Source organism: Culex quinquefasciatus, chromosome 2 (assembly GCF_015732765.1).
Source record: "Culex quinquefasciatus strain JHB chromosome 2, VPISU_Cqui_1.0_pri_paternal, whole genome shotgun sequence".
NCBI classification, from domain to species: Eukaryota; Metazoa; Arthropoda; class Insecta; order Diptera; family Culicidae; genus Culex; species Culex quinquefasciatus.
The window spans coordinates 55,957,346-55,976,170 of NC_051862.1; the positions used below are offsets into that span (position 1 = coordinate 55,957,346).

General features: G+C 34.0%; 1 protein-coding gene across 5 annotated transcripts in view; it reads right to left on the bottom strand.

The window, feature by feature from the left end:
• LOC6039653 (myosin-IIIb) overlaps nucleotides 1-18,825 on the bottom strand; it is a 191,676-nt gene that overhangs the window by 57,190 nt on the left and 115,661 nt on the right. For 4 of the 5 annotated variants that reach the window (XM_038250748.1, XM_038250747.1, XM_038250751.1 and 1 more), the window contains one exon: nucleotides 3,220-3,376. In XM_038250748.1, coding sequence (XP_038106676.1) covers nucleotides 3,220-3,372 — 153 coding nt within the window. In that variant the 5' untranslated portion in view covers nucleotides 3,373-3,376. Of the gene's footprint in view, nucleotides 1-3,219; nucleotides 3,377-3,571; nucleotides 3,732-18,825 lie in introns of those variants that run through there. The other variant, XM_038250750.1, reaches the window with a different exon arrangement.

Sequence of the window (18,825 nt, forward strand, 5' to 3'; positions counted from 1 at the left end):
GGTTTAATTTTTTTTTTTGAATGAAATGCTAAATTCTCGCAAAATACCGTATTTTCTGAAAAAACTCAAATTTTCTCAAAAATTAGTTTTTTTTAAGAATTCAAATATGCAGAATTTGCAATATGGGTTTCAATCTTTTTGGAATTTGGCATGCATTTTCCCTTTTTTAAAGTTTTTTTTTAATGGAATACTAAAATTTGCACGAAATACCGTTTTTCTTTTCGAAAGTACTCAAATTTTCATAATTTGCTAAATGGGTATCAATAAAGCCAAATTTGATTCCTTCTTTTGCTTTTAATAGATTTTTATGTTTTGTTCTTAAATTTTTCACAAAATAACTTTTGTTTTTGAATGTACTTAACATTTCTTAATTTGTAATATGGGTATCAAAAAATTTGAAATTGTGCATGCATTTTCACTGCTTAAGAGTATTTTTTATGAAAGACTAAGATTTTCAATTTATGAAATTTGGTTAATTTCGACAAAATACGGAATTTTGTAAAAATGTTAGTATTTAACAAAAAAAAAAAACTCAGATAAAAGTGAATAATCATACTAAATTTCACTTCGTTTGATACCCATATTACAAAATATAAATATCATAGTATTTTCAAAAAATAAGGTATTTTTAAAAAATTATAGTATTTCATTCAAAAAAGCCTAAAACAGTGAAAATGCATGCAAAATTTCATATCGATTGATACTAATATTACAAATTAAAAAATGTTTAGTACCTTAAACAAAACGTTATTTTGTGAAAAATTTTGTATTTCATCCAAAAAACTCTAAAACAGTGAAAGAGCATACCAAATTCTCTTCGTTTTATAACCCATGTTGCAAATTCTGATAATTTTAGTATTTTCGAAAAATACGGTACAGTCCACACTCGATTATCCGAAGACCTCGGAAAAATTTCACTTTGGATAATCGAATCACGATTTTTTTTAAGTTGTCTTATTTTTAATTGTCGAGCTTCACCTCTAAACTGCGCTACAGTGATTTATAATTTTGAAATTGATAATGGCGGTGATCAAATGTTGAAAAAAATACATTTTGTAATTTAATAGGCAATCAACTATTCAAAACTGACAAAATGGGGTCGCAGAACTAGAATTGTATGTAAAAAAAATAATAATACGAAACAATTTGTTTTTTTTTTGTCATGATTCGATTCCCACCTTCGGATACTCGAACTTCGGATAATCGTAACTTTTGATAATCGGAATTTCGGATAATAGAGAACTGTATTTTGTGAAAATTCTACTGTATTTTTGAAAAAATAAAAAAGCTAGAATAGTGAAGAAGCATGCCAATTTTAGCTTCGTTTCATATTGCAAATTATATAAATTCGAGTATTTACGGTATATACTCGAATTTACATAATTTGATTTTTTTATGATTTTTTTTGGAGCTATACTTTGAAACTTACCACATTATCAGAAAAATATTTTCTAGAAAAAAGCTTGAGTAATAGGATACAGTAGGATACAGAGTAATACCTTAATCCGAGGTAAAATTGGCAGGTTATGAATTTATTTGTGAAATATTTTCCAATTGGTAAGGGGTGTCTCAAAATAGATTTTTAAAACATGTACTGGGGTAAGCCACTCAAGCTCCATGGACTATTTTGGGAAAACAGCATTTTCATTAGTGTTTTATGAAATAGGTGACAGTAATAGTTTTTCAAAATAAAAGAGTGCAATTTTTTATCTCATCATAGTTTTTAGTTACAAAGAGAAGGGAAACACTCAAAAAAATGAAATCTTGAAATATCGCAAAATGGTTCTCAAAATTCAAACACTGATTTTGTTTAATTATTATTTTTAAAATTGTTTCCCTTGAAAAAATATCTATGTATTGAATTAAATTTGATCAACTTTAGCTCGAAACGGCCTCTGAAATTAAAATAACTCAATCAATTGCGACTCGAATACAAATACAATGACCAGACCAAGAATTAGAGCTGCAAATATATTTCAATAGCTGCAATTTAATACGTGTGGGAAACACCATCTGCTGCGTCTTTCTTTAGGCACACTCCAGCCATCCAAGAAGGGTTGAATCATTTAAATATCTCTCTTCATTTGCGTACGCAACCTCGAGTGCGTGCAAATCTTGGTCTGTTCTGCTGCGTTGTTTGTCCATTGCAGAGATAGATAAAATGCCGGAAAAATAGCTCGCCTCCGCCATCGTAAACCAATTGTTAGGTGCAAATTATTTAATTGTAATTATATAAAAAAGACGGCAGACACCGACAGTTGCTGTTGGTCCATAAAAAGATAACAAGCTGAAACAATTCCAGAAGTCGTTTGTTTTGTTGAGTGTGTTGTGGGAGGAGCACAGTTTAAACTGTTTCATTTTTTTTTCAACTCATGCCAAACGCTTCATTCCTACATCATGTCGGATTGCGGGTGGGTTTTTTTTTTTAACCCTACCTGAGTTGGGTCCGATCATCATACAAAGGGTACTTCAAAGTGGCGTTTGGTTGGGGGATTCTAATTTTGTTTCGCAACGCTTTCTGCTTCAACGCAAATTAAAATAATCTGCTTGTATGGTAGCGAAAAACAGCTGGTTTAAAAATACCTTAAACATTACTACGTTGGAAATGATGTTTCATGATTTCCGATTTGCCGAGCTGCCAATTTTCCCTGCCTGTTTTCTGTGTGTTCATCAACGTGTCCAGGCTGGTCGATGTTGAAGTTGGACACAAATTCCTATCACGTGTGCCCTGAAGCCCTACAAGTCTTGGCGATCCAACCAACAAAAGGGGGAGGAAACCATGTCCATTTCGATTGCAGTGAATCGTGGGAATGTTGAGCGATTTTGGATACATTGTATCGTTTGTGTATTTGGTATAAACACTAAGACTCTTCTTGTTTTAAGAACATTATTTTAAAAATAATTATTGACTTTTGAGTCATTTCAAGGTTTCATAAAAAATCACAAGATGAATGACTCTGCTTTTCCGATTTCCACATTCATTTGGAACATTATTCATCGACGATTTATAGCAGTAAAATTGAAACGGTATCGTTTACATACAACCAGTATGATATGTTACAGGTCCCACTCGAATTGTCAATCTCTAACCACTTTCCAACTTAAATTGAAAAACGTTGTTCGATTTCTCCACTATCGAAACCCCGTTTTAATCAAATCCGTCTCTAGTGTCATCCACCTTGTCAGCTACTTATCTCAATCCCAGTTGAAAACACTCACCTTGACGGCAAACTTGCGGCCGTTGTGCTTGTCCTTGGCGCTGTACACCTCGCCGTAGGTGCCCTCGCCAATCAGGTCCAGCAGCTCGAACCGCTCGCCCGGGTTGGGCAGCCGGACAAAGTCCACGTGCTGGGACAGTCCATTGTAGGCCATATTCCTGTGGATGGGGGTTTCGGAGAGGAGAGATTGACCACATTAGACACACATTGGACTGATGATTTGGTTGGGGGCACGGAGAGAAAATCTGATTTAATAATTTGAAGAATCGTGAAGAAAACATTGCGATAACGACGTTAAGATTTATCTCCGTGCAATCAACACAGTTCCCAATGGTAACATTGACGATCCTCACTTCAACTTAACTTTCCACTAACTGACCACTTTAATTACGGAACAACCCGCCACTTTGGAGACCATTGACCACCGGTTCCACTCCGGGTAACCCGCAAAAGTCAACTGTTGCACTGTGATGGATTCAAGGAAGCTCTTCTCAACCGTCCGAACGAGACTGATTCTGCCTGTTGAAGGTTCGATTCTAGTGGGCTGGACGAGCTGGACAGGACCAGCTAATAGGATCAGTCAGAGGCAACGTGGAGCACGTTTCAACCGAGTTTAGGAATTAACCAAACTATCGATTTTCGCACGGGGACTCCCCGATTGATGGTAGTTCATGTAACGTTCCGAGGATGCGATTGTCACATGTAAACATGGCTGGAGGACACACGTTTTGCTTGCGTTGTCGAGCTTGGGCGGACTAATCGATTGCGAATTGGGACTTTGGTGTTGGGATAGGGAGTAGGAATTGGTAGAATAATTTAATTTCTGATATTATGATGATGTTAGATTTGCTGTCCGTCTTTTTAATGTTACTGATTAAAATAATTTTTTGGTAATTACCATTTTATCCCTTATAAATAAAACTAATAGTAGTAACACGGTTTGATTGAAACTCAACACTGTTTACAAGTCAAGACAATGACAAAATGACATCCAAGAAAAAAGAAAACAACTTAAAGAATCAGAGAGAAAGTCAAAATATCGAACGATTAAAACAACAAGTTTATGCAACAAGTTGCAAAATGAGGATTTTTTAGCCCGAGTAGAACAAAAATGCAGTAATTTTGAGAAAATCGAAATTTGAATAGAGTTTCATACAACATTATTGCAATTCCGAAAAATAGAATGGGATTAAAAGATTCTGTTATTTTTGGCAAATTTTAAGCCAAAAAAATGCAGTTCGAGAATAACAGGACAACTAAGTAGAGCAATTCGTTACGAATTCTGCTGATTCTGCCTACTGTTTTTTTGTATTTTTTTTTTAATTTTCTCGAACTGATTGTGGACCTATCCTATTATATATGAGAAAAGATGCCATTTTTGACATTGGTTCACCCAAACAAAGTTTGTATCTTTTAAAGAAGTTTTTTGATGGATTTGGTGTCTTCGGAAAAATTGAAGGTACTGATGAGGACTTTTCCAGGAAAAAAAGTTTGGTGGACTTTTTCTGCCAATCAATTCTTTATCGTAAATTATAATTTTTAACAAGATTTAAATTTCCTGAAATCCGTGTTTTCTTTGAAGTTTATTACGCCCTTTTAAAATGTTAGTCGTGATTAAAAAAGTGAAACTTTTTTTCGAAAAGGTTCTCAAAATATCACATATATTATGTGTTTAAACATTGAAAATTGCAGCAAACAAAACATATTTTTGTAAATGGTTACCCATGAGCATTATTTTATAAAATCGAAAAAACACTGCAAATTTTTAATAAAAATCAAATTTTAAGTGACTCCATTTTTTTTATTTTCTTAATTTCTGTGAAGTACTTTTCGATTACAAATTCAAATTTCAGTGTTTTTTTTGGTGGCATTTCTATTTTTTTTTTTTCAAAAAACACCACGGCGCAAAATTTGGCCCTTACTTTTTTGTGGCGTTTCTTTCCTAAAACTAAAAAAAAACAAAAATTATTAAGTATGGATTTTGAGTAGTTTTTTCTGTAAAAAAAATGTAAATTTTAAACTAGACAAAATCATTTTTTTTGTATACATTTTTTTCTGAATATTCCTTTTTAATACCTACAACTTCAGCAATGAATCTAAACAAATTTCATAGAAAACGAACGTTAGTATGAAGTATAAAAACAAATTAGTGTTCACAAAAAACATCTTAAATCAGGATGGCATAAAGCCCTACAAGAAATCATGATACTCATTTAAACTCATTAAATAACATAAACCAGGGCGGATTTTACAAATAACAAAAAAAAAAATGCAGAAAAATCAAAAGAAATTAAAGCAAAACAATACTTTTAACGATTTGTTTTTAGGATAAAAAAACCTCGAAATTGCCAATATATGTTTTCAGAATCCAAAAGAGATTTTCTATATTTTATTAGAAATCATTTTTTCAAACATTTAAAAATTAATTTCATTTCAAACATAAATTTTATAATTATTTAAATATATTTAAGCAGCTTCAAATTAACACAAAGAGTCACAAATAATGAACTTTTTTTACTATTCTTAAGCAGGTACAAATTTGATTTAAAGTCCAACGTCCTCTTTTTGACGATTTTCTTAAAAACTGTTTTTTCTTTAAATCATAACTTTGCAACTTTTTTCAGTAAAATCGCTGTATCTCGCCAATAGTTCATTTTAGTTTGAGGTCTTCATTGATTATTATTTAAAATTGTCCGGGGAACACGATGGTGATAAAATAAAACAAATAAAAATATAAGTAAATGGGTAAAACTGAATTTGAATACTTGAAACTTAAAATATAATAAAACTGGGCATTAAGAGCTAAAATTATATTTTTATCGAATTTCTTGGACAATTTTCTATAAAATGCAACCTATAGAAAATCTTTTGCTTAAATTGTTGCAAAGTTATGATTAAAAGAAAAAAAAAGTTTTTCAGAAAATCGTCAAAAAAGAGGGCGGTGTCAAAAATAGAAGGATGGTCCAATCAGCACCAAACTTGAGATTTCTGTTAACTATCGAAAGATGAACGTTCCCTCCAAGTTTGGTCCAAATCGGCGAAGGTCGAGTCCAAAAGTGTACTCAGTTGACCTGGAATGACCCATATTTATTTTAATTAGAACAAAACCTAAAATTAAGATTCTTTTTGAATAAAAAAAAAAACTGTTTGTATTACATTTATTTGCTAAAATTACTAAGGCCAATGTAGGCCAAAATCAACTTTTTGTCTTTCCCCTCAAAAAAACCACAGACATCACCATGCACATTTCGTCATAACACATGCAAATAATTTAAAGTTTGACAGAAACCTAGTACTACGTTCAGCAATTCATGCCGAATATTTTGCCACAAAAAGCTAATGAAAAGATGAACAAAAATCAAAAAAATGTGTACGCCTTTTAAAAAATTAACATAAATGCAGTTATTTGTTGACAACTCACCATAAATCCAGTGTCCCAACTCCAAATAGCAATCCTTGACTGATTAAAAAAATAATTTGGTTTGAGTATAAAGTTTATTAACTATTATGCATAAAAATTTATATACCTCTGGAAATTCTTCATAAAACTAAATTAAACTTAATTTTGCAAACTTTTAATTTATCTGAATGTCAATATATTACCATAGAACTGGTAAATAAACATTTTGGAGAGGATATAATACCGTTTTGGGGGTTTTGTGTAGATAAAATTGATATTTGGTAGGAATTTCGTACCAACCTGGAATTACCTGAAAGGGCATATCATTTTCGATTTTCTGATACCAAAACACCTGTACGCTTTATTCAATAAATTGTATAACGTGTAAATGTTAGAACCAAAATTCCGAACACAATAGCCAATAAGTAAAAATTATTTGATAAATTTTAATTTGCTTACAATAATTGGGCCATCCACGTGGACTCTATTTAAAAACTCTCGACACCCCCTTTCCCCAATTGGGGACATGGGGACAATTTTAATTTTTTTTTATGTTTATGTCTTTTTTCTATGTTTTACGGTACGAAGACAATCCTCCTCCTAAAAGTGTCCATGTTGTTTATAGATTGCTCCAAAAGTATAGTGTTATTGTTTAAAATACAACTTTGGTTTGTTTCAATAAAAATTCGCAACATATTTCAAAATTAAGTTTCGTTCCTTCAACATTTTGTATTCCTGAACAAAAAATTAGTCATTTTTTAATTTAAAAAAAGCGTTTTTTTAAATATCTCTGGCATTTAGTATTGTTTGATATTAGAAACCTCTTAATGTTAATGCAATAGTTTAAAAACAGATTATCGCCGAATAAATCGGTCAAACTTCAAAACGCAACCAGCTCGTTAAGTTCAAGCACTGTTCCCCCATTACGAAGTCACAACCCTCAGGTGCCATCCTTAACCAGGCAGGCAGCTTGTTTACAAACGGAAAACCACCGCCCGATTGGCTGACTTTCCCATGGAGCTTATCAAGCCGCACCTAGAAATCGCATTTTCAGCGCAACTGGTGTTTCCTGCAAGTGGCCACGTGTGTAACACCCCGAACCGACACACGCGAACTTTCCGTCGTCCCAAAGCTGTGAATTTGTGTCGAAACAGATTATTTGCACGCGGCCCGGTTTGGTCACGTGAAATCTGGTCAAAATTTGAGGAGTGTTGCAATTTCTTTAGATTTACGTGACTCTTCTTGGTCACATCACTTTTGGGGTCGTCCCCCGCCTAACTATGTTTACGGCTTGTGTAATCAAGGTGACTAGGTGAGTGGACCCCCGCTCCTAAACCCAAATTGTCATCGGGGCCAATTAAGAAGGTGTTGGCCGTTAAATTTGACTACCTCTGTCAACGACCTGACCGGGTGTGATTTAATGCTGTGAGAAAAGAAAAATAGATTTGCTTGAAAACCCCCTGAATAGATGCAACCCGCTGAGTAGAGTAGAGTCTAACTTCAGGGGTTTTCCGGAGGCTGCAAAAGGTGAACATTTTGGCTTTCGAAACACCCAACCGTGACTGGTGGGCGAAGGCGCGCGCAAACAAGTGAAAAGGCCGTTACTTTTAGCGTGGTGACACATCTGGTGAGTTTTACTGCTAGAGGGAGAAAAGTCACACGTGACGAAGACGATGTTCGGTTATTTCCCACGTGTGTTGTATGGGTTTTATACGTCATCATCCGGAAAATGTGGTAAACATTGGCTGAAATTGTAAGACTTTTGCTTCAGCTCGGGCGTTGCTCCAAGAGATGCAATGTCGTAGAAGTCGTAACTTGAAAGATAACCATGAACACATGACTTGAACATATATTTTTGCTATGCGGCATTGTTTCGTCCAAATAACAACCCACAACAAACCCGGGAACGGGAATTTTCCGACAAAATTCACGGGGATTCCCAGGAAATTTTAAATGTTTTGGAAATTGTTCTGATCATAAAAAGATTAATTTATCCCATGACCCATAAAGAGTATATCGGGGTCGCAACTATGTCTTAACTCAACGTTAACATGTTAAGGATGATGTTTACACTTCATAGGTCGCCTTCCCTAAAATGTCGTGATAAGATACAGCTTGTGATGATGATTGGGTTGGTCCAAGCCGGAATTTGAACCCTGATCTGCTTTTTACGAGGCGGAAGCGTTACTACTAGGCTACGTGGCTTGGTCCAGATCATGGTTTTGATTTTTATGTTGCAACAAAATTGTATCAGACAGCAATTATAAAAATTTTGCTCTTTTGGGTCTGCTTAGTGCTGCCAAAATTGATGAAATTTTAAGCGAACACTCACGAAAAGTAGCATTCATAGCGAAAGTTTCCTGGCAGCACTTGCTCACTCCAACAGGCGCTGCACCCAAGGGAATGATTGAACGAGAGGAATCACAAATCCGCATAAATAATTTCAAGATTGTTCAGCTGTAAACCGAAAACGCGATCAAAAATTAAAGTGAAAGAATAAAGCGTCTAACTGCTTATTTAATTGTCGGTGTACAGGACGCCGCACTCTTTTAACATTTTCTGGCGTACATTAAATTTTGCAGCCCAAAACCAGAAATTGAATTGGAAAATTAAAATTCTTTTTCAAATTTTCTTTTCTTGATTTGTGTGCACCTACGTCGAAGACCAAGATTGTTTACTTTTTGCTCTTTGGTCTGACAGTCTTGGTCTGACAGATTTGGTCTGACAGCTTTATCATGGATTTTGATCTGGTCTGGGAGAGGGATAGGACACAGCACCTTCCTGGCTGCACCAGCATGTTGGTGGTGTTGGTGGCCACCCTTTGTTCTTTATTTGCCTTCACTCCTCGCTCGGTTTTCTTCAGCCTTCGATTAGAATCGGTATTGAAACGTCAAAAGACTTAGTGCGTTTGTTTTTTTGTTGGTGCTTGCTAATTATTCACATTTTTCGGGATTATTTTTCAAGTGAGTGACTAAGTAATGGTCAAAAGAACATGTTGCCGGTAGTTGGAAGCAATTTTATATCTTAAGCGCTTTGAAATCATTAGCGCAAGTCGTCGCCATCGTGCTAACTTGTCGTACGTGCATTTTGGGCCAAATTGAGTTAAGAACGCCATTTTGTGCAGCTCACAATGCCTCACCTTTTGACCTTCACAGATCCCCAAAATTCGATTTCAATCCTGAGATATTCAACAAAACCCGAAAAAACTCCGTGCATTTTTGTCACTTTAAATATGATAGTAGTTTCAATCTTGTCGTGCTATCTTGTCACTCCATGAAAATTGATGTAAGTGCGACAAAAGGCCAAAGGGATTTCAGGCCAGGAAAGTCAGGATGCGTTTGTCGCACGTACAAGCTAGACTACCGTAAACATTTGTAATTATAACTCGGGACTCCAGCAACCAACTTCAACCAAACTTTGGGACAATGCACAGAATGGTGAGCCAAACAAAACGTGATTGTTATTGTTTACATTGCGTGCTCTCGTTTTTGATTATTCAAGGTCAAACATTAAAACGCGTTTTTCTCGAAACGTCAAAATGGCGGGTGCGACATGATAGCACGACGACGTCGAAGTGAAAAGATATTGATGGCGACTTTCGTTGAGCAGTTAACCTCTGATCTTGCGTGTGGGTGTGTGTGCCACCAAAATGATGAGAAATGGTCTCGCAAAATAGAAATTATGATCAAAAGTGCATTAAATTTGATCTTTTTGGCCAGTAAGTGTTATAAATTTGCGTGCTTACTCGAGGCGGTGCTGTTGCTGGTAAGTTTATAGCCTTTATAGTATTTTTGGAGCTTTAATCGAGGATCAAACTCTCCATATGACGAAGATAGGTGTTTGATTAGAAAGGGTATATTTTCCCTATGTTTTAGAGGACATCAAATGCCAGGATAGGCAAAAAATCTTTGACCGAGTTATGATTTTTTGAATCAATACAATTTTTTTTTCAAAAAATCGAAATATTGGTCGCAAAATTTTTTCAATTTCATTTTTCGATGAAAAATTGAATTTGCAATCAAAAAGTACTTTAGTGAACCGTTTCAAGTTAAAGCCATTTTCATGCAACTTTTTTTTTTTTCAAAATAGTCGCAGTTATTTTTTTTTTTAAATAGTGCCCATGTTTGCCCACTTATGAAAAAAATATTTTTGAAAAGCTGAGAAAATTCTCTATATTTTGCTTTTTCGAACTTTGTTGATACGACCCGTAGTTGCAGAGATATTACTATGCAAAGGTTGAAACACAGGAAAATTGATGTTTTTTAAGTCTCACCCAAACAATCCATCATTTCCTAATGTCGATATCTCAGCAACTAATGGTCCGATTCACAATATTACAATATGAAACATTCGTAAAATTTCCGATCTTTACGAAAAAAACATTTTCAAAAATTTTAAATCAAGACTAACATTTCAAAAGGGCGTAATATTGAATGTTTGGACTTTTTGAAATGTTAGTCTTGGTTTGAAATTTTTGAAAATATTTTTTTCAAAGAGATCGGAAAATTTCATGAATGTTTCATATCATAACATTGTGAATCGGACCATTAGTTGCTGAGATATCGATATTAGAAAATGGTGGGTTGTTTGGGTGAGACTTGGAAAACATCAATTTTCTTGTTTTAAAACCTTTGCATGGCAATATCTCAGCAACTAAGGGTCGTATCAACAAAGTCCAAAAAAGCAAAATATAGAGAATTTTCTTAGCTTTTCAAAAATATTTTTTTCAAAGGTGGGCAAACATGGGCTCTATTTAAAAAAAAAATCAATAACTGCGTTTATTTTGAAAGAAGTAACATAAAAATGGCGATAACTTGAAAACGGTGCACTTAATCAATATTTCACTACGGTAATTCAATTTTACATCGAAAAATGAAATTGAAAAATTTTTGCGACCTATATTTCGATTTTTTGAAAAAAATGTATTGATTCAAAAAATCATAACTCGGTCACAGATTTTTTGCCCATCCTGGAAATTTCTGAAAAGTTGGCATTTGATGTCCTCTAAAACACATCAATAATTAAAAAAAACTTAAAAATAGTGTTTTTTGCAAATCAGATTTAAGTGACAAAAAGTGAAAATATTTTTTTTTTCAGTGTAGTCCATATCCATACCTACAACTTTGCCGAAGACACCAAATCGATCAAAAAATTCCTTCAACAGATACAGATTTTTGTAATTTCACATATCATTTTTGTATGGTCAGCTGCAAAATTTGTAAGAAAAATTATATGGACAAACTAATGATGCAAAATGACTTCTTTGGGCATACCAAAGGCACCAACAAAGTTTCAGCCGAATTAAAAAATACAAAAATTAAAATTAAAGAGTAGAGAACTGCTCAAATGCAATTACAAATACAAATACTAAAAATGAAAAAAAAAACAAGAAAAGTAAAGTTTTTTCTAGAACTAAAATTGCTCAAATTTACCTTCTGAACGCGAAAAAGTAACAAAAATCGAAAAAAAATTGGGCATCATAATTCTTATGATAATTCTGTAAATTTGCATTTTCTGTCGGCTTTGTTTTTTTTTAATGTTTTTATTGCATTACAGACACAAAACAATAAAATTGTTTATGATTTTATTCAAATCAAATCGGTGTTATATTTTTACTTTAATCGATTTTGTTTTAATTATCAGAAGTCGGTTTTTATAACACCAATGACGCTTTAAGATTCTTCTTCATTCAAAAAAAAAAAATATCTAGCTTTAGAGGCTTGTACAGATTTCTAGAAAACATGAAACTAAATGTTGTTAATATATCATATTAATCTGGATAACACAAATATGAAATTGATGTTATCGCACAAAGTCCCAAGTGCCAAAAGAAATCATAAACAAAATAAAAACTTGTGGAACTCATTGTTTTTGAACTGACCACTTCGAAATGTTTGTTCAGCAATTCGATAGTACTAGACATCCAGTTGAATTAAAAATTTGCAAAATTGAGTTAAGATAAAATTTATTTAAATTTTCGAAATTATAAACCTTATTTTCAAATCTATTTTTTTCTAAATTGATTTTGGAAGGATTACAAACTTTTTTGCACTTATTTTTCATTTTTCTAAATGTTGGTTAATCAACCAGGTTTACAAAAGTTATTTGTGACAAAACGTTCAGCATAAGTTTTTGAACAAGACGTAGTACAAGGTTTTTGTAAAACTGTAAATTTTCTACATGTTTGATTACAAAATGTCATTATACTCGAAGGGGTGAGGGATTTTTTTTCCATAAATATAACTTTTTAAAATTGATTGACAATGGCAATGGCAGAAGATTTTCAACAAGAAAAAACTCAATAAATTCACCCCACCTTGCCCCATGCAAATTTTCCCTCCGATTATGTCCACCAGCACCAGCATAAAACTCACTCAAGCGAATCCGCGACAGCACCATGACAGAGTTGTAGAGGAAAAACAAAAGAGCCAACTCATTCAAGTAATACCCCGTAAGTGAAAGTGGAAAATTCTCGCGCGTGGGCCAATGATGACGACGAAGGTATGCAAATTTCTGCCCGTCGTTCAGTGTTTGACATGGAAGCAGCAGCATAAGCCATGTTTTGGGCCACAGGAAATCGAACGTGATGGATTTCAGCCTGAGCTACTACCACTACTGAATGGTGATGGCGGGCAATATCGTGTGTGGTTATGCTTTGCTTCTAGCGATTGATGGCGCGCTTCTCACACATCGGCTAATCGACTCGAAGAAGATGTAGTTGGCGTGTTTTTCGCGGTTGAGGGAGCTCGTTTGATTACAGACACGGCAATGAGGATACACTTTTGCATTCAACCAGGACACCATCGCCGAACAAGACACAGGTGTGTGCAGGGGTGATGGTTTGCATATTGAACAAAGAGACAATTCGATGCAAATGTTGGCTGATTTACTTAATCGTGAATTGGAAGAATCGGTTAACGGTTGAGTGAGTAAACTCAATGCAGAGTGTATCACGCAGAAGTCGCTTGCTTTCGATTTTACATAACTTTACAGATCCGTGGAAAGATTCCTCAACTTCATGGTAGCTGATTTGCGCTGAAGATAGTCTCAACTATCGATTACAATCAAATGTATTGTTTTTCAGATCGCAATATAACTTGCAATAAAACTGAAGCAAACACGAAACCAGATATCGAACGATCTGGTTTCGACAGAACATTCCATACCCGTTCGCAGAAAGTTCTTTCCCAGCCAATGTGCCGTTTTTTCCTCGTTTTCACTTTTCAACCATTCAAATCAAACAAAGAACCTCCATTCAGCTCGGCTGACTAGCCCGCATGCAGATCAACGCTGCGATGAGATAGCTAAAACTGTAAAATAAACAGTGAAAGGTACCTCATTGACACTAGGAAATGGTGGGTCCCCTGTGCAATAGTCTAATGACACAATTTTGTCTAAACGTGAAGTTTGCGTTCCGGTTCGTTAGTTCTGCGCATCAATCCGTGTGCCAGTTGACAAAGCGTCTGAGGGTCTTGTTTTCCCATCGAAATGGACACTTTTTTAATTCTCTTCATGGCGGGAGATTCTGAACTAGATGCTGCTTATTTAAGATTTATCTTGTACATTTTAGGTTTAATTTAAATGTTTGGTATTATAATTAAATTTACATTGCAATCAAAATTAAAGCAAGTAGAATTGAATCTGAAATCGACTACTTGTGTGGTTCATTTTTGATTTCTTTTTATTTGTGTGTGTGTGTGTGTGTGCAACCAACCAAACGGGACCACGCGGTCGCTTCTTACAAATTGAGTTGTTTCCATGTATTTTTAGATCTACATTCTATACATGCAAATAACTCGCATAGGCATTTGGAAGGTGTTAGCTCTGCCGAGCTTCGGTGACCCATTTCTACGCTGGCTAGCCGAGCGCGAGGTACTTCAGCTTTATCGACAAGCCCCGCCCTGAAGAACGTTTGGACCAATCGGATTCAAACGTTATTTAGAACTTCCGAAATCTTGTCAAATGGACAAGGACCCAGCGCGTGTATAGTTGATAGTAACAGTATTTCTAATTCCAGTCATAACTCACCAAGTCGCGATGGCCTACACAGAAAAAAAAATCATGGTAATATTACATCTGGGAAGGGGTACATCTTTTATGTCAGAAAAAAGGTGTAATTTTACCTCTGGAAATGTGTAATTTTACCACTTTTCTGGTGTAATGTCACTTTTTCAGTCTAAATTGAGGTAAAATTACATCATAAAAGAGGTAATATTCAACCTTCCAAAATTACAGCTTCCAAATTTACATTATTATTTTCTGTGTAATGGTCAGCATTTTTTTTTTTTTGCTTACCAATCCAAAGGACGGGGGATCGAACCCCGACTCGAGCGACTTTGATTTTTCGTTCATGTTCAGAGTTTCAAGATTTATATGTCCTATACTTTCTCGTTGGGAGCAGATGGGAATCGAACTCAGGACCATTCGCTTTCAAAGCGAACACCGTAACCAGTCAGCCACGGCCGCTCACTACAATTTTCAATACCAAACTGTAGGACCCGAAACTGGACCGATTAGAACACATCCGGACAACATTTGTTCAGCCAAAGCTGTGAAAAATCAGAATCTTGAATCTTGGCGGAGACTCAAAAGACCGGATTTTGGTTTTTGCTCAGAATGCAGTGAGTTATAGGGAGGAAAATTAAAAAAGTTAGAACTTAAAAAAGTCCTAAAATCCAAAATTATTTTTTCATTTATTAAAAAAAAATAGAAAATGTTGAAAGACAAAAAAACAAAATTGACTTCAAATATAAAAAAATATTAAAAAGACGAAGATTCCTGAAACATTATTTTTAATTTAAAATTAAAACGATGTATGTAGAAAAAAAATCGTCAATTCTTGGATATTTTGGAAACTAATGATTGCAAAACAATTTTTTTTGATTTCTTTTTATTTGAAGTCCAAAATTACCCCATTTGAAAATGTTTTCAAATTTAAATTCCAGAATAGACTGAACAAAGTTTTAATGTTTTGAAAAGTATGAAAAAAGAAAAGGAGAATGGGCAAATTTGTATGGAAGCTGGTCCAAGGGTGTACACTATGTCTCGCCGAGACATTGAAAAGTCTTCTGGACCAACTCTCTAAACCCCGGGGTTCAAAAGTTGGAGCTCTTTTCAATACAAGATATTTCGAAGTTCAAGATTCAGCCCAACATTTGAAAATGTCAAACCTTTGACTCTTTCAAATGTTATTCTTAATTTCACATTATTATTATTTTTTTATTCAATTAATAGAGCAGAAAACTTACCTTTTTTGGTTTTACAAATTTTAACTAATGTCCTTAAAAATAAAACATGGAAATTTTTATAACTTGAAAACGATGCACTTAATTAAAACTCACTCCACATTAATTCTTCAAGAAATCGGCCGATTTCGACCGCGTTTATTTTTCGTATTTTTTTTTATTTGGCTTAAACTTTGTCTTTTTCTACTAGTAGTCCATTACAGAAATGAAATAAATTAAAAATAAATAAATAAATAAATAAATAAATAAATAAATAAAACGATTTTAAACACTTTTCAGCAAATCAAAAAAATCGTACATTTATGAAATACGCCGGGTAAGACGGCCACCCATGTGGGGAAAGATGATCAGTGCTTAAAAATTATCATAACAACTTTGCTAAATCCACCCAAAGACCTACATGATTTGTAGAACAGACTTATCTAAACATCATAACTATTTTGGTTGAAAAAAAAACAAGTTTCAAATGTGAAGAAAAATGCTGTTCCGCTAATTTTATTTTTTGGCTTAGTGAATTTCATATTATTGCGACTGCATTTCATGGAAAACTGTGTATTTTACAGCAAAAAAAAACACTATTCGATGCGATTAGAATAAATAAATCAAAATTATGTAAACAATATTTTTATGATTTAATTAGAGGGTGACGATTCTCGAGATTTTCAAATTTCCAGGGAATCGAAAGTTGAATTTAACGATTTCCCGGGATCCGGGAGTTTTGTATTATGCCAATAGTGGCAATTATTTAAAAAGAAAAGTAATATTTTTTTACAGTGAAATTATTCACAATCAAATCATACTTAATTTATGAAACGTTAATTTAAGTTACATCATTATTTAGAGGAACTACATCTACCTTTTGATTTTTTTTCTGAATCTGCAAAAACAAGATCGTTTCTTGAGCTTTTTGGGAAACAACATTTTAATTTAAAATGTTCACGAAAAATATATAAAATCCGAGTATCGGGGTTTTTTCAATATGATAAATAATGACTCAAAAAACAATTTAAACTTGTTTTTTTTTATTTTTAAGGTCAACTGTAAATATTCATTGAAGAAATATTTACAGCTATAAATTTCTTGAATTTCTTGAATTTTTTGAATTATAGACTGGCCCGTGTCTTAATGACTACGGCTCCCGCATCATAAGCGGAAGGTTCCGGGTTCGATTCCCGACCGGTCTCCTTGAAATTATTCGACTATAATTGAACTTTGAATATGAACAAAAAACGCTTGGAATCAGGTGGGATTCGAACTCACACCTTTGGGTTGGTAGTCAGATGCTCTAGCGACTAGGCCACCGAGAGGTTGACACCCCTTGAGTGAATGAATCCGTAGTGGTGAAATAATGTCACAAGGTCATTTACTATATAATACAACAATCCCTTTCCCAACGATTCCCCTACACACACTACACACCATATTCTATAAATAACTCGAAGTGGTTGGTACGGTATGTCCTCACTTCTTCTTCTTCCCCTGATGATTCCATGAAATGTGGGTTCCGTTCATAGAATCTGTCTCTTGCGGTTAATGCAACGCAGTAGGCCGGGCCGCTTTAGTGAGTGTAATACATTTCGGGGGTTCTCGAAAGTACTGCAATCATTAATAATGACAAGAAAGAACTTGAGGCGTAATCTAACCATAAGTTCTTCCCGGATGCTTTCTTCGGACTGGCTGCGCTTGTGTTCGATTAGATTAGATTAGATTAAATTAGATTAGATTATGAGGATTGCTAGTGTCGAGAGGATGTGTAAATTGAACTTATTTTGAAAAAGCTTTACCCTATTAGAAATAATAAATAAAAAGCAATATAAAAAAAAAGATTTTATTTCTGAAGCGTAACTGCTAAGTATACTTTCAGGTAAATTTTAGGGTCAGTATTATTTTTTGGCTTTTCTCAATTATAATTATTGGGATTTAAAATTTACACTTTCTCATCTATCCACCTATCAGTTTCATTCCTTTCTTCTAATTTGTGAGTTTAATTTCACCGAAAACTACCGATAAAAGCCCGTAAATATCAATAAGAAGATAAGAGAAGAATTGGTTTACTCAAACTTGAATATCGAACATTGAACATCCAATGTTCTAAACAATTGAGAATTTTCCAAATAATTTTCTGATTAGTTTATATAATTTTGCTTCGATATTTAAAAGTTTGAAATTTCCCGGGAGTCTCGACCGAATTTTCCGGGAATCGAGAGGTCCAAAAATGGTCGACTTCCCCTGATGCCCCCAAATAACATATAAAATAAATAGTTTTCCAAATAATTCATCGCATTTTTTAAACTTTTTCGAAAAATATATTCTTGGTAAAATTGCCATTTGACATGAAAAAATATTTAAAGTGTGGATTACAAATTGTTACCTAACAAAAATGACTAAGTTGTTTATTTACATCCAGTTTCAAATTGAAACTTTATTTGTTTATTTTGACCCATTTTTACACTATTGTAAACAATAGATTTGGCAAAGGTGACTCCATATACATTATCTAGCATGAGGAACAGTATTGCTAAACATTTCAGTAATATTCATTAGTATACTTAGCAAAACAGTGGGGTGGGCAGCATCCCTATGGTCAAAGATTTTGCCAACAAGTTATGATTTTTTTGAAAAATAGTTCTTTTGGGAAAAAATCGAAATTTCACACATATTTTTTAAAAAGATTCAAGTTTTGTTAATTTCTTTAACAAAAACTAACTTAATCCACCTATGTGGTTGGTGCCTTCCTCACTCTTTTCCAACAATGGGTGATATGTGATATGATGGGTTTGGACACAAATTTCGTCTAATATCGTTAAGTTCCAGAACACAAAAAACACACATATCACTAAAGGGCTCATAAGTGGCATCATAAGTGGTCAGAACTCGAGACAGGGTTGCCAGATCTTCAATGTTTTGGACTTTCGATTACGTAACCATCGGTGGGTCGTATAATGGATCCGGACATTGTTTA